Source organism: Oratosquilla oratoria, chromosome 12 (genome assembly GCF_046742065.1).
Source record: "Oratosquilla oratoria isolate Oo_2021 chromosome 12, ASM4674206v1, whole genome shotgun sequence".
NCBI classification, from domain to species: Eukaryota; Metazoa; Arthropoda; class Malacostraca; order Stomatopoda; family Squillidae; genus Oratosquilla; species Oratosquilla oratoria.
The window spans coordinates 61306005-61321842 of NC_134788.1; the positions used below are offsets into that span (position 1 = coordinate 61306005).

Below are 15838 nucleotides of genomic sequence, written 5' to 3' on the forward strand. Positions count from 1 at the left end.
TTCAGCCTCTGAGAAAGCAAATAAGATTCTAGGACTGACTGCGCGATCTTTTGACTTCAAATGTCCACCGGTCATTAACAAGCTATATAGATTTGATTACTTTGATGTTTTGAAACAATGGCCGATAGGAAGTGCAGAGTTGCATATTTTCGCTTGCCGTCTTGCGTTTTGTAAACATGATATCGAGAGAGTGTTGATGTGATGAAACGTATGCATCAAGCCATGTTCCGCTTGCGACATAAGTGCTCACGTAAACAGTATTGCTTGAGACAGTATAACAGTCTTTCTGATCGGAGAAAAGGGTGGAGGAGGAGAGAAATTACTGGTGCATGGATGTAAAGTCACGCCCTTAAAGGGTGACACTTATCTGTAACGTTCAAAGTTAATGGATGAATTGAATTGTGACGTCGGAGCAGACTTGAATGGTGGGACGTACAAGGATCCCAAGAGTCCCTTGGTGTAGATTGAACCAAGTGTATTTACTAGGAAAGGAGATAAATATATATCTCATTTCAATTTACCCTATCAAGTAATTTTAATAACTCGTGACCGAAGCTTTGATAGAAACATACTTAAGAGAAGGAAGAGGCGGCATGGGGCCTACAGATGAATAACACAAGTGACTAATTGTTAGTGGCAGTGGAGCTAACACAGACAAGCTCCCAGGTTGACCCGTCATCGCACCCTGCGACCAGGACATGACGTCTACCAGTCATCCGGAAATTCTGCTGCTACTTAAGGTAGGCGTCCCCCTCTCCCTTCTCACCGAAGGTGGCCTCCCTTTTACCAGCACTGAATTCAACCGTTTCACGGAACACTGGGGTGTCCACCATATGGTCACCTCACCGAACTATCCCCAGTCCAATGGGCACGCCGAAGCCGCAGTTAAGGCCGCTAAGCACCTCATCCTAAAGACAACGCCCACCAGCAATTTCGAGTGCGAGGAGTTCGACCGAGGCCTCCTAGAATTACGCAACACCCCGTCTCCTACTGGCCGCTCCCCCGCCCAGAGCATGTACGGCCGCCCTCTCCGCACTTGCGTCCCCACCCACCCGGACTCCTTTTCGGAGGAGGACTGTGTTTCCCGCGCCGCCTCTCAAACTGATCAGGTGCAACCCCGGTACAACGAGCACGCCCGGCCCCTCCTCGAATTGAGTGTCGGCCAACCCACCCAGATTCAGGACCGGTTGTTCCTCCGTTGGGACAAGGTCGGGGTGCTTATGACAAGGAAATCCACCTCCCGAGCGGGAAACTCTGGTGGCGCAACCTCCGGCCAGTGTCCCCTTGCAATCCCGACGCGTCCCATCCCTCGGTGGAGGGCCCGCGGTCTTCGTGTGTAGATTCCCTATGATTCTCCGTCGGTCGTCTCGGCTCCCGAATAGATGTACCCCTCGCGATGGTTCTACGAGCGTGACCACAGTGCCACATAGACACGAATGACTACTTGTATAGGCACCTAATAGGAGTAAGAAGGAACGTAGGCGTGTAGACATTCGGAAGCATGATGTCACATGCACGTAACCGCGCCTAGAGCTGATAAGCAGAGTTCCGAACATATCTAGATGGATCGTCGGCAGAGTCTTCGGGCAGAGGTGGGACGCGCCCCTTCGGGGCCCAGGCCGACAGATACCAGTTTGTCTTCCTGCGTGCACCACGCGCCCTCCTGTACACATAACCCAATGATCAATAAACGTGTAAGTCGCCTTAGGTGCGTTTCACTCTCGCCCCTTTACAACAACTACACTTGCAACAGCAAGGTTCTCTCAGGAGTTACGAGAGAACAAACACATGAAATAATACTACTAATATAGACACCACGAACAAGCTCTTCTTGGCATAATTAATTACAAACCGTTCGGCAATTTCATTGTTCGTCAACAATGAACAATTCATCATATGACATCTTATATTACTCCTGGAAAGCCTTCATTGAAATACTAGAGTTGTTTCAAAGGATACAATAAACACTGCTAAATATATTGCCGTAGATATATTTAAAGTAACAATGTCGTATACACCAAAAAAGTTTACATAACACTAAGATAAACAGAACTTTATCCGTCATGACGTACATATCTATCCACCAGTTGCATAATTTCCTGATATTCTTGAATTTTTGTAATTACAAAATGATCCGTGCACTTCATGGAACACTTAGAGGTCAGAATGCAAAACGGAAGACAATCTTTAAAACCCCAAGGAGAGTAAATAAAGAAACATTGCCGACCATCCCCACGATATAGTTTTGCCAATTAGAATTTAGGCACACAATCGCTATTTTTCAAACCTCAATCGTTTGCAATTCGAAAATAGTCACCTTTGGCTATCGTCAAGAATCTTCGGGGGAGTGATGCATTTGTAGCCAAACATCGCTACTCACACATCACTGTTCAACACTGAATGTGAGAAAATTGAATATATTATGGTCTACTGTGTACCTGCCAAATGTAACAACGGGCAAAGTAGTGGTCGGAGCTTCTTTCACTTCCCGAGTGATACAGATCGAAGGGCTATATGGATGCGGAAGGTGGACAGAACAAGGAGAAAGGGATCGTTGTGGGTACCAAGTGAACATTCTAAATTTTGCTTGGATCACTTTAAGAACGTCTTGTGAAGAATCTGGCTAATTCTACTGAATATTCAGGAATTGTGGGGCCTGGTATAAAGGCAGATATGATCCCAACGACCTTCGCATCCAATCCAGCCCTAGGATCGACCCCTAAGTTGACCAAGGGTCGAAGAAGTCAGGCCTTCAACAAACGCTGCAGGCTAGAGGCGAGGAATGGCTAATTGCGATGCAGCGTTTGGCACTAAGCCAACAACACAGGACGTAGCCTAGGCTATAGGCCTAGGTAGCATATGTTACGTACATTGTGAATCTCCACAAATATTCATGAAATGTGCAACACCAATAATGAATTCATGATTGGACACACGGACAACAAATCCATTTGGCATGAACACGTTATGAAGACTCATGAAAGGTTTAGGTAAGTTTTATGCATGCATGTCTAATGTATTTATCTGTGCGCCCATCAGCGTAGGTCATCACCCAATATATGATATCAATCTTTCGTGAGGACGTGTGAATCACTACGTGAAATTTGAAACGAATCCTTGGTGAGAAGGCTGAAAGGTTTTCTTTCCTGTATGGGCCACCACGTGAGGTCTTTTTTCTCTGAGAAAGCTGCATCAAACAGTTCACACGTAAAAGGCTTCTCTACAGTGTGCGTCATCACGCGATATTTGAGAGCACTCTTTCTTCAGAAAGCTGCATCTCACAGGTCACACTGGAAAGGTTTCTCTCCAGTGTGGGTCATCATGTGATGTTTGAGAACAGTCTTTTCTGAAAAAGCTCCATCGCACAGGTCAAAACTGAAAGACTTCTCTCCAGTGTGGGTCATCACGTGATATTTTAGAGCAGTCGTTCCTGAGATAGCTGCATCACACAGGTCACACTTGAAAGGTGTGGGTCATCATGTGTCGTTCGAGGGCCCTTTTGTTGGAAAACTGCATCACATGGGTTACATTGGAAAGGCTTCTCTCTAGTTTGGTTAACCATGTGTAGTTTGAGATGACTCTTTCCTGAGAAAGCTGCATCTCACATGTCGCATTTAAAAGGCTTCTATCTAGTGTGGGTCACCAAGTGTTGTTTGAGACTACGCTTTCGTGAGAAAATGGCATCACACAGGTCACACTTGAAAGGCTTCTCTTCAGTGTGGGTCACCAAGTGTTGTTTGAGACCACCCTTTCCTCTGAAAGATGCACCACACAGGTCACACTTGAAAGGTTTCTCTCCAGTGTGAGCAATCACATGATATTTGAGACCACTATTCCCTGAGAAAGCTGCATCACACAGGTTACACTTGAAAGGTTTCTCTCCAGTGTGAGCCGTTACATGATATTTGAGAGCACTCTTTTGTGAGAAAGCTGCATCACACAGGTTACACTTGAAAGGCTTCTCTCCAGTGTGGGTCATCATGTGTCGTTTGAGAACATTATTTGCTGAGAAAGCTGCATCACACAGGTCACAGTGGAAAGGTTTCTCTCCAGTGTGAACCATCACATGATATTTGAGAGCACTATTTCCTGAGAAAGCTGCATCACACAGGTCACACTTGAAAGGCTTCTCTCCAGTGTGGGTTACCATGTGTTGTTTGAGATTACTCTTTAGTGAGAAAGCTGCATCACACAGGTCACACTTAAAAGGCTTCTCTCCAGTGTGGGTCATCATATGTAGTTTGAGATTACTCTTTCCAGAGAAAGCTGCATCACACAGGTCACATTTGAAAGGCTTCTCTCCAGTGTGGGTCATCAAGTGTAGTTTCAAACCACCCTTTTGTGAGAAAGCTGCATCACACAGGTCACACTTGAAAGGCTTCTCTCCAGTGTGGGTCATCATATGTAGTTTGAGATGACTCTTTCGTGAGAAAGCTGCATCACACAGGTCACACTTGAAAGACGTCTCTCCAGTGTGAGTCATCATGTGTTGTTTGAGATGACTCTTTTGTGAGAAAGCTGCATCACACAGGTCACATTGGAAAGGCTTCTCTCCAGTGTGGGTCGTCATGTGATTTTTGAGAGTATTCTTTCTTGAGAAAGCTGCATCACACAGGTCACACTTGAAAGGCTTCTCTCCAGTGTGGGTCATCATGTGATCTTTGAGAGCACTCTTTTGTGAGAAAGCTGCATCACACAGGTCACAATGGAAAGGTTTCTCTCCAGTGTGGGCCATCATGTGATATTTAAGATGACTCATGAGATAGGTGTGTCACATGAGTTTCTCTTTGTTCCATGATGAATATACAGAATTTTTGGATACCTTTTCCAAGGAAATGTTTATATTTACCCTCGACCTGTAGGAAAAAAATAAGTTCGACATTAACTTTTTGAGAGATTGTAGGTGTAACACGAGCTAAACAAATACAGTGGGGCATTAACGAAAATGTAGTAGGGAAAGGGAAGAAATGACTCTTAATACTGATTTTAACGGTGGTATCTACGTATAAAAAAAAATCCCGTTTTGAAAATTTCCTGGCGCTTTTATCACCACCTTCCGAAATCCGGCAAAAATGTCCCATGGTGTAGGAACATTTTTATAGCTACCATATACCATATCAAACGTTGCTGCAATGGATGAACGTTGATCAAAGAGTAGTGCACAGAGAAAAAGGAGGTTTAACCACTTTTAGGCCTGGGTTACGAAGACGAAGAAGTACCCAAAAGAAAGTGTGCAGAAAAACTATGCTCTTCGTAACGAATTGACCAGGAAGCACAAGAATGAGTTTCCCCCAACTTTACGCCTCACTAAAAAGAAAAAAAAAAAATCAGTACAGTAAGAGCCACAATTAAGATATTCCATATGAAAATATTGGGTTTCAACAATACGTTACGAAATAACAAAAATTACGTGTACTCTGATGAAGAGTACGATCTCATAATAGATTTCGACGGCGAAATTAAAGAGGAAGAATCGGAAAAGTTTATGAAACATTATTATGAAGGATACAAGAATTTCACTATGAGCTGTCACGAGGAATGCCAAAAGTATTACATCGATCGGAAATACAATAATTATATCAAAATCAGCAAACTCAAGGAAAAACAGTTTACCATAAGGTTAATAGTGAATGTGTGGTGAAAAATCCAGCAAACGTGGTATATAAAGAATTTTTTTCGGACATGCCATCCATTAGGGAGGGGGGAGTCTTTAGTGAAAGGTATCAACAGCAAGCAGGTAATTCCAGAAGAGGAACCTGAATTGGGATCCGTTGAGATTCCTGCTTCAGCTTACAATATTACTAACTAAAGAAGCCGCAACGGCAATGATCCTGCCTGATTACGGCTATGCCGTCGACGAATCGGAATCAGATGTGTCGGTCCTCCTTAAGGTTTGGGAAAGGACTTTCCAAGAAAAAGAAAATTAAAGAGGGAGAACGAAGAAATAAAACAAGAATTAAAGGAGATAAAAAAAATGAAAATAAAAAAGAATTGGTACAAAATGTTAGATTGAAGGCTGAGGATAAAGAAAACAGGAGATTCGCAGAAAAATTGTTACGGATTGGCATGGGCGAAACAGGTAGATTCAGGTTTCCAAAGAAATTTGGCGTTTTGGTCAAAACAAGGGATGATGTGATCAAAAAGGTCCACGAAGAGCTCGAAGCTAACGCCAATAGCTATCTATATTTTCAAAAAAGAGCCATGATATGTCCTAGAAACGAAGACGTGGATTACATAAATGAGGTGATCTATGAAAGTATCAGAGGTGGTGAGCATATATACAGGAGTGAGGATAAGCCAGTCGGAAACGATGAAACTGAAATTCAAACTTCGGTATATAATAGAATGAATTCTTCTATTCCGTTACATGAGTTGATGCCAATGAGTACATCGAGAGCGTCCCATAGAAACAAAAATGAAAATAAAAGAGACTGGAGGTCCTGGATCGAGAGCAGTGAGCAAGTGGCACAGGGCAAGGCACCCACTGCATAACTGCATAGCTGATGCCTTCTTAAAAGAAGAAAAAAAAAAAAAAAAAAAAAAAAACTTAACGGTGTCATTCTTAAAAACAAAATCTTTCTTTATATAAATCTCATATAATTCCTTGGAAGGGAAAGATTTATATAGGGAAGTAATTTTCTTTAAGAATACCACTGTAAGATTTTTTTTGTATTGAAAAAATTCTTTTCTTATATAAATCTTTCCCTTCCAAGGATTTATATAAGATTATAAGGAATTTTTTTTTTTTTTAAGAATACCACCGTCAACCTCTTTGTTATGATGATGCCTACCAGGCATAATGAGGTGCGAGTGGGTATATGAGGATGCTAGCGTCGGCATCTAAATCATATTTGTTTTGTGTTTGTACCTGAATGACTCAAGAATTCTGTGAACTGGTTTGATAATATTTCATGCTTTTTTCACTACTCAGTGAAAGAAAACAATACAGCAGTCACTTCATACTTTATAATGCAGGTAGTGTGATGCATCGTCCATTAGGCATTTGATGCTGCACACAAGAATTTGACTCATATTTAAGAGGTTAAAGAAGATATGGAAGGTTGAACAAACACTAAAAATGATGGGGTTGCACAGAACATAAATTGGGACAGTATATAATCAGGAAATAATAAGGCAAAAGAGTGGCTGAATAAATGTTATAGAGGTAGAGGACATAAGAAAAAAGAGAAGTATACAGTAGCATCATTGGTTACAAAATATCTGTCAAATTTTCAGAGAGGACCACTACACACACACCAATCAAGGATGTCATAAATCAACACTGTAGAGATTCATAAGAATCTGATATTGATTTCTACAGCAAATCTCTTGTTTTTTGGGAAAACAAGTGAAATTCCATACATATACTACCACAAGCATATAAATAACAAAATCAAATGTTGATTTCAGACATCCTTGAATGAGAAGTAAATTACTTCTAGTCAATCTATCCAAACTTGTCCCTACCTACAACTAAGTTAGGTTAGATTCACTCCTTACTTCCAACAATCACTGAAACAAGGTGCACAGTGGGAAAAGTTTATTGAGTTATAGTTATTCAGTGGAAATGGCCACTTCAAATGAGTTACAAGTAATGTGCATGGATATTTGTGCCCTGTAGCAATCTTACTCGTAAATCAATATATGATTGAATTTCTTAGGTGACTGGTAATATGAAAATTAATAGGAAAATAATAAGGTGCAGGAATGGATGAATACATATTATAAAGAGAAGGAAATCAGAAAAAAAAGTGTGATGAAGGATATACAAGCACAGTCAACTGGAAATAAGAAATATTGGTAAAAATTTCACAGAGGTTTACATCCATCCACCAATGTCAGAAATAAATGAGTAATTTTTGTGAATTGTTTATTGGTTTCTACAGTAAATTATTTGGTTTCCAATTATCAGGGAACACCACCCCAGGATGAGTAAACATGAGAATTTTGGCCAGTCTTTGTTCATATGTCAGGTTTGAAAGTGTTGGGGCCATCTTTGTCATTGCTCTTTGTATTCTTTCTAATTTTCTTATATTCTTTTTTGTATTGGGTGACCATATCAGTGCTACATATTACAGATTTGGCCTTATCAGTGTTTGTAATATTTTCTTAATCATTTCCTTATCCAGGTATTCAAAGGCCACCTTTATTGATCTCTACAAATGTTATGTTTCTCCAACTATTTTATTTATATGTTTATCTGGTGACATGTCTTTGGCGATGATTACTCCTAGGTCCCTTTCAGAATTTACTTTCTTTACTTCTTTTCCGTCAATTTCATACTGCCCTGATATTCTATTCTTGCTTTTTACCAAATTCAATCATACTGTACTTCTTGATGTTAAATTCTACCTCCCATCTCTTGCTCCACTCTGAGACTTTGTTCAGATCACTCTGTAATGATTCACAGTCTATTTCAGAGTTTATTCTCTTTAATAACTTTGCATCATCTACAAAGCAGTTCATGTAACTTTCAATACCTTCGTCCATGTCATTTACATATATAGCAAACATTGTTGGAGCTGTGGGGTGCCACTACTCATTTCTTCCTATTTTGAATATTTGTCTCTGAGCTCTACTCTCATTTTTTCTTCCATGTAGGAAGTCCTCCATCCAATTCAATAGTTTTCCATGTATGCCTCCTATTGTTTGCAGTTTATATAGCAATTTTATGTGTGGAACCTTATCAAATGCCTTTTGTAGGTCCAAGAAAACATAGTCTACCCAGCCATCCCTTTCTTGTGTGTGCGTTAGTGTGTGTGTGTATTTACCTAGTTGCATTATACAGGAAGAGAGCTATGCTCATGGTAACCCTTCTTTGTATCTCTCAACATCAATTTTTTCTTAAAATCTTGAATAGCGTTTGCACACACTGTTTTGTTGTCTAATTTGTTCCAAGTATCTATCACTTTGTGTGGGAAGCTGTTCCTTTTCAGATCTGTTCTGTAACTATCCTTTTTTAGTTTCTTTTCATGTCCTCTTGCTTTACAATTATCCCATATTAACAAGTCCCTTCTTTGTTCCAAAGTTGGTCATTCTAGTTTGGACAGTCTTTGCTCATATGTCAGTTCGGAAAGAGTTGGTGCTAGTTTTGTTGTTGCTCTGTATTCTTTCTAATTTTTTTATGTTCTTTTTGGTACCGGGTGTCCATACTGTTGCTGCGTACTCAAGTTTTGGTCTTATTAGTGTAGTTAGAATCTTTTTATCATTTCCTCGTCCAAATAAGCATACGCCGCTTTAACTGACCTCAGTAAATTGTAGGTTTCTCCAAATATTTTATCAATATGCTTATCCGGTGTCATGTCCTTGCTGATCATCACTCCAAGATCTTTCTCAGAATTTACTTTTTTCACCTCTTCTTCACCAATTTTTTAATCTTTCAATATTCTATTTTTACTCTTTCCAAATTCCATTATACTACATTTCTTTATATTGAATTTTACTTCCTACTTTTGAGTCCAATTCCAGATCTTGTCCAAATTTTGTTGCTATGAGTTGCAGTCTTCCTCTGTTTTCACCTTCTTTACTATGCATGTGTGTGTGTGTATCTGTGTGTGTATTTACCTAGTTGTATTTTACTAGACAAGAGCTATGCTCATAGTGACCCATTTACGTATCTCTCCGCATCCAGTTTGTTCTTAAAATCTTGTATAGTTTTGGCGCTCTCCTCTGTAAGTGGCCCTCTTTAGCTTCTCATATCCTTTTGTTTCTCTTCTGTCCCATTTTAATAACTCATCTCTATCAAGAACTTCCCTTTCATAATTCTGTAAATGGTCAACAAATCACCTTTTTCTCTTTTCTGTTCCAGTGTTGATATATGTAATTTATCCAATCACTGTTCATATATCAAATGTTATAGTGTATGTGTGTGTGTGTGCATTTACCTAGTTGTATTTTACAGGACGAGTGCTATGCTCGAAGTGACCCGTTTTCGTATCTCTCCACATCCAGTTTATTCTTAAAATTGTGTATAGTTTTGGCACTCACTGTTTGTCTGTTTAGTTTGTTCTAGACATCAATCACTCTATGTGGAAAGCTATTATTTTTCAGGTCTCTTCTTTAACTGTCTTTCTTTATGTGTCTTCTTCTTTCTCTTCTGTCCCATTTTAATAAGTTGATTCTATCGAGTATTTCCATCCCTTTCATAATTCTGTAAATGGTCAACGAATCACCTCTTTCTCTTCTTTGTTCCAGTGTTGATAGATGTAATTTCTCCAATCTCTGTTCGTATGTCAAGTTTGATAGTATATGTGCCATTTTTGGCACTGCTCTTTGGATTCTTTCTAATTTGCTTATGATCTTTTTTGTGCTAGGTGCCCATAGTGTTGCAGCATACTCTAGTTTAGGTCTTATTAGTGTAACCACTATTTCTTTACCATTTCTTCATCCATGTAGTTGAAGGCCACTTTCATTGATCTTAATAAGTTCAAAGTCTCTCCAAATAATTTATTGACATGTTTATCAGGTGTCAAGTCACTTGAGATGATCACTCCCAGATCCCTTTCTGAATCAACAGATTTTGACTTCTTGTTTCCAATTTTATATTGACCCAATATTCTATTTTTGCTTTTTCGAAATTCCATTATGCTACATTTATCAATGTTGAAGTTCGTCTAACATTTCTGACTCCATTCACATATTTTGTCTAGGTCTTCTTGTAGCAATCTGCAATTTTCTTCCGTTTTTATTCTCTTGAGTAATTTGGCATCGTCAGCAAAGAAGTTCATGTAAGAATTTACATGGTCCTTGGAACACATTTTGGACTAGTATTTACCTACTTGTATTATATGGGAAGGGAGCTATGCTCATGGTGACCTGTCATTATATCTTTCAGCATCAAGTTTTTTTTTTCTTAAAATCTTGAATAGTGTTTGCACACACTGTTTCTTTGTCTAATTTGTTCAAAGTTTCTATCATTCTGTGTGGGAAGCTATTTATTATTATTATTATTTTTCAGATCACTTTTGCAATTATCTTTTTTGTTTTTTATTGTCTCCTCTTGTTTTTCCATTGTCCCATTCCAGTAAATCATTCTTATCTATGATTTCCATTCCTTTCATAATTCTATAGATAGTAGGTCTCCCCTTTCTCTTCTTTGTTCCAGAGCTGGTAATTCTAATTTGGACAGTCCTTGTTCATATGTCATTTTGGAAAGAGTTGGTGCCAGTTTTGTTGTTGCTCTTTTGTATTCTTTCTAATTTTTTTATATTCTTTTTAGTACTGGGTGTCCAAAGTGTTGCAGCATACTCGAGTTTTGGTCTTAGTGTAGTTAGAATTTATTTTTATCATTTCCTCGTCCAAATAGACAAATGCCACTTTTATTGACATCAATAGATTGTAGATTTCTCCAACTTCTTTATTAATAAGTTTGTCCAGTGTCATGTCTTTGCTGATCATCACTCCGAGACCTTTTTCTGAGTTTACATTTTTGACATCTTTTTCACCAATTTATGATCTCTCAATATTCTGTTTTTACTTTTTTCCAAATTCCATTATACTATCATTTCTTGATATTGAATTTCACTTCCCACTTTTGAGTCTATTTCCAGATCTTGTCCAAGTCTTGTAGTGAGTTGCAATCCTCCTCCATTCTTTCTTTAGTATTTTTGCATCGTCTGCAAAGAAATTCATATAACACCCTACTCTTTCTTCCATGTCATTGTGTGTTGAGGATTGTAATGATTTGAGGCATAATCTGATCTCTAAATAAACTGTACTTGATTAGTATATACCATTGCCTAGGTTTGGTCAATTTTTAGAAGTGCACACCTACATGATACAGCATTACAAAATTATTTATTTTGTAAATTATAATACATCAACATACATTTATCTTGACAGAAATTAATAACAAAAAGTTGCTAAAACTTATTTACTAACAAAGAAAGTTGCAGCGGGTGAATGTTACATCATGTTTGTTTTGATGGATGCCAAGATTGACGAAATTAAAGGATGATAAATCCATCTATTCTAACCTAACCTAACTTAACCTATGCTACTTAACATATGTCACCTAAGCTGTATTTAGTAATGTGGTACCCATAACTAAAGATCCATCGGGTTGTCGCATTGGATGCTGACGGCCTGATTAAGTGCTTGTTTGGACTGCGTGGAGTAGAGTTGTTGCATAGCTTGAAGGAAGCCCTACTATCTTTGTAACAGCATTTATTAATGTTAACTGGATTAGGAGAACACCCGGTTCACAACGTGAAAGTCATCACCTAACTTACATGGCATCTCGATGCTATGCTCGCAGCTTCATTCAGTAGTATATTTGCTTTTAGCAAGGTTTTGTTATTGATTTCCGGCAAGAAAAACTGATACCATGATGTTTCATATTTCACAAAATTATTAATTTTCTATTGCTATATCACAGGTGTGCAGTTCTAAAAATTACTGATTAACCATTGCCTAGGTTTTGAATAACCTAAGCATTGACAATTCTTTGCCCACCGTTTTCTAAAATACCCCTGCGTCATTCCAGGCAGGACCGTTTCTAGTTCACCAGGCGCCCCAGGCAAGATTTCGTTATGGTGTCCCCCCCCCTCCCTCCCTCCTTCCCCCGTCTGGGCTGGAAATAATAACCTAAACAGTTTCAAACACAACTAGCATCACAAGTTCCACAACAAAAACAACATACTTTATCTATTTGAATTATTCACGTAAAAAAAACTTACTTGTCTTTCATTTATTTATATATTAATTATGGATGGCAATTTGACGCCCCCCCCCCGGCAAATGGCGCCCCAGGCGACCGCCTATGTCGCCTTTGCCTAGAAACGGCCCTGATTCCAAGAATCGCTGCCTCATCATCTCATCCCTTAGAATATTTCTAGTATTTGCTCTAAGTCAAAAGACATAATGAAGTTGAAAATGTTGGCTGCACTAAATAGAATTTAGTGAATCCATAATGGAACTTTTCAACCCCTTTCTCCTGCACGGGAGAATGAAAGAAATACAACTGTAATATTTTGAAACAGTAACAAAATATTGAAGATCAAGCTCGGAAACATGCTTGGTTTTACATCGATGAACGTATACCAATTTGAGCCCAAGTACGATCAATTGGTGAGTAGGAGACGGGACCCAATGAGCTTTACTCCTTTCCTGTATACTGCAATTAATTAAATACATACGAATGCAAACACTACCTTCTTTCTTTGGAGGAGTGAGGACTATATGTCACTGGGCTCCGGTATGTAAACAAAGATGGCGGAAAGTGTAAGAAAAACGCGACCCGTATTTGTTTGAATTAAAAAGCATATTCATCATTTATCTGTAGCTATATTGTACTGAGGAAGAATAACATAGTTAAAATAATCACTCAAAGAGCACACAAAAAATGCGTATTACTGAGACAGAAGCGAAAAATAACCTCTACCAAACAACGAATACATGTAGTGGTTAATTGAAATAGTGTGCAAAATTATGAGACACAACAAGCATCTAACCACAATAGAAAATAAATGTCAAATACTTTTTTAACTATCTTCGCAAATTTACATTTGACAAAGAAACTGAAAACAGGTATTGCTAAGAAAATAAAAGACAATACAAAACGTAAACGACAATACGAAATGAATACAGATGATAAATCCAAAGAGAATACCAAAGAATTCTAGTTACATTAGAAATAAAAAGGTTATTAGGAATCACATTGGTCCACTATTATCTGCTGACAGTCAACTTGAATATTCAAATGAAGGAATGTGTTATATTCTAAACAATTATTTGAGCTCAGTATTCGTAAACGAAACACCTCAGAGTGAACTCCAAACTGAAACCTGTGAAAACTCTGGAGTAAACTTACTCACTACGGTAAATAAAAAATAATAATAATAATAATAAAAAATAAAAAATGTATAGTGAGACTCAAAGTTCATAAAACACCAGGGCCTGGCGGTTGGCATCCAAGAATCTTAAAGGAAATGAAAAATGATATTGTTGTTTCATTATAAATTATTTTCAAGAAATCCATCATATCCGGGGATGTCCCAAGAAAATGGAAGCTAGCTAACGTTACTCCCATATTCAAAAAAGGTGACAAAAAGAAACCAAATAACTACAGGCCTATAAGTTTGACTTCAATCGTAGGAAAAAGATGGAAACTATCATCAGAGATTCTATCGAACATAATTTAGAAAGTAACTGTTTGATAAATGATAGTCAGCATGGGTTCAGACGGAAACGTTCTTGCGTGACTAACTTACTCGAATTCTACACCACAATCATCTCGAAGCTTTAAGAATCATTTAGATATACACCTAAGCAAGATACTGTAATGATTATAGTTTATTTTATACTATTTATTTGTTTTGTTATCATTTGTCTGTTTGTTTATCATTATTTGTTTGATTCTCATTTATTATTAGTTATATGTCAACTTACTATTATTATTATTTACTATTTACCAGTTTGTTTATTATCTAACTATACCTTTGCATTTATTAATGTATTTTATTTATTGTTCATATTATTATATTTTCTTTTTATTCGTTTGTTTATTATGATTTTTTTCGCATCCAACCTAGATATGGACCAAAACGTCTTCTGTTGGTATGCTCCGCCTTTTTAATGTATGTATGTATGTATGTATGTATGTATGCATGTATGTATGTACGTATGTATGTATGTATGTATGTATGTATGTATGTATGTATATATATATATATATATATATATATATATATATATATATATATATACATATATATATATATATAAGTCTAAACTAAATAAGAATATTCTTCTAAAAAACGCTGTGGAAGTCGTGGACAGGTGGTATTTCGGTGACACTTCTAACTATTAAAACTAAACACTTTCGAAACCGTGCCCAAATGACGATTCAAATTTTTGTGGACATGCCCGGTATAGGGGATTTTTCATGTGCGGTTGTAGCCCAATCGTGGTCAAGAACGATCATCGTTGAGCCATGGACGATCATCGTTGAGCCGTGTACGATCATCGTTGAGCCATGGACGATCATCATTGAACCATTGACGATCATCGTTGGGCCGTGGACGATCATCGTTGAGCCGTGGATGATGATCGTTGAGCAATGAACGATCATCGTTGAGCAATGGACGATCATCGTTGAGCCGTGGACGATCATCGTTGAGTCAAGAGCGATCATTGTTGAGCCATGGACGTTGTTGAGTCAAGAATGATCATCGTTGAGCCGTGGACGATCATCGTTGAGCCGTGGACGATCATCGCTGAGCCGTGGACGATCATCGTTAGTCCATGGACGCTCATCGTTGAGTCATGGACGATCATCGTTGAGCCTTCAACGATCATCGTTTTGCAATGGACGATCATCGTTGAGCCTTCAACGATCATCGTTTTGCAATGGACGATCATCGTTGAGTAAAGAACGATCATCGTTAAGCCATGGTGTCAAAGTTATCGAAGCTGCCGAAGTTCTCGAAGGTGCCGAAGTTCTCGAAGGTGTCGAGGTTCTCGAAGTTCTCGAAAGTGCCGAAATTGTCGAAGGTGCCGAAGTTCTCGAAGGTGCTGAAGTTCTCGAAGGTGCCAAAGTTCTCGAAGGCGCCGAAGTTCGCGAAGGCGCCGAAGTTCTCAAATGCGCCGAAGTTCTCGAAGGCGCCGAAGTTGTCGAAGGTGCCGAAGTTCTCAAAGGTGCCGAAGTTGTTGAAGGTGCCGAAGTTCTCGAAGGTGCCGAAGTTCTCGAAGGTGTCGAAATTCTCGAAGATGCCGAAGTTGTCGAAGGTGCCGAAGTTCTCGATGGTGCCGAAGCTCTCGAAGGTGCCGAAGTTCTCGAAAGTGCCGAAGTTCTCGAAGGTGCCGAAGTTCTCGAAGGTGCCGAAGCTCTCGAAGGTGC

General features: G+C 38.8%; 2 protein-coding genes across 2 annotated transcripts; one reads left to right on the forward strand and one right to left on the reverse strand.

Moving 5' to 3' along the window:
• The first annotated feature begins 698 nt into the window (after positions 1–698).
• LOC143030441 (uncharacterized) lies at positions 699–1340 on the forward strand. The gene has a single exon (XM_076193590.1). It carries the CDS (start codon positions 699–701, stop codon positions 1338–1340), a length of 642 nt encoding a protein of 213 aa, XP_076049705.1.
• A 2182-nt stretch (positions 1341–3522) lies between these two features.
• On the reverse strand, positions 3523–13211 carry LOC143031886 (uncharacterized). The gene is made up of 2 exons (XM_076196249.1): positions 13152–13211; positions 3523–4856 (listed from the first exon to the last, which is right to left on the reverse strand). Exon 2 carries the CDS (start codon positions 4757–4759, stop codon positions 3626–3628), a length of 1134 nt encoding a protein of 377 aa, XP_076052364.1. The 5' UTR covers positions 4760–4856; positions 13152–13211; the 3' UTR covers positions 3523–3625.
• Between the last annotated feature and the right edge of the window lie 2627 nt (positions 13212–15838).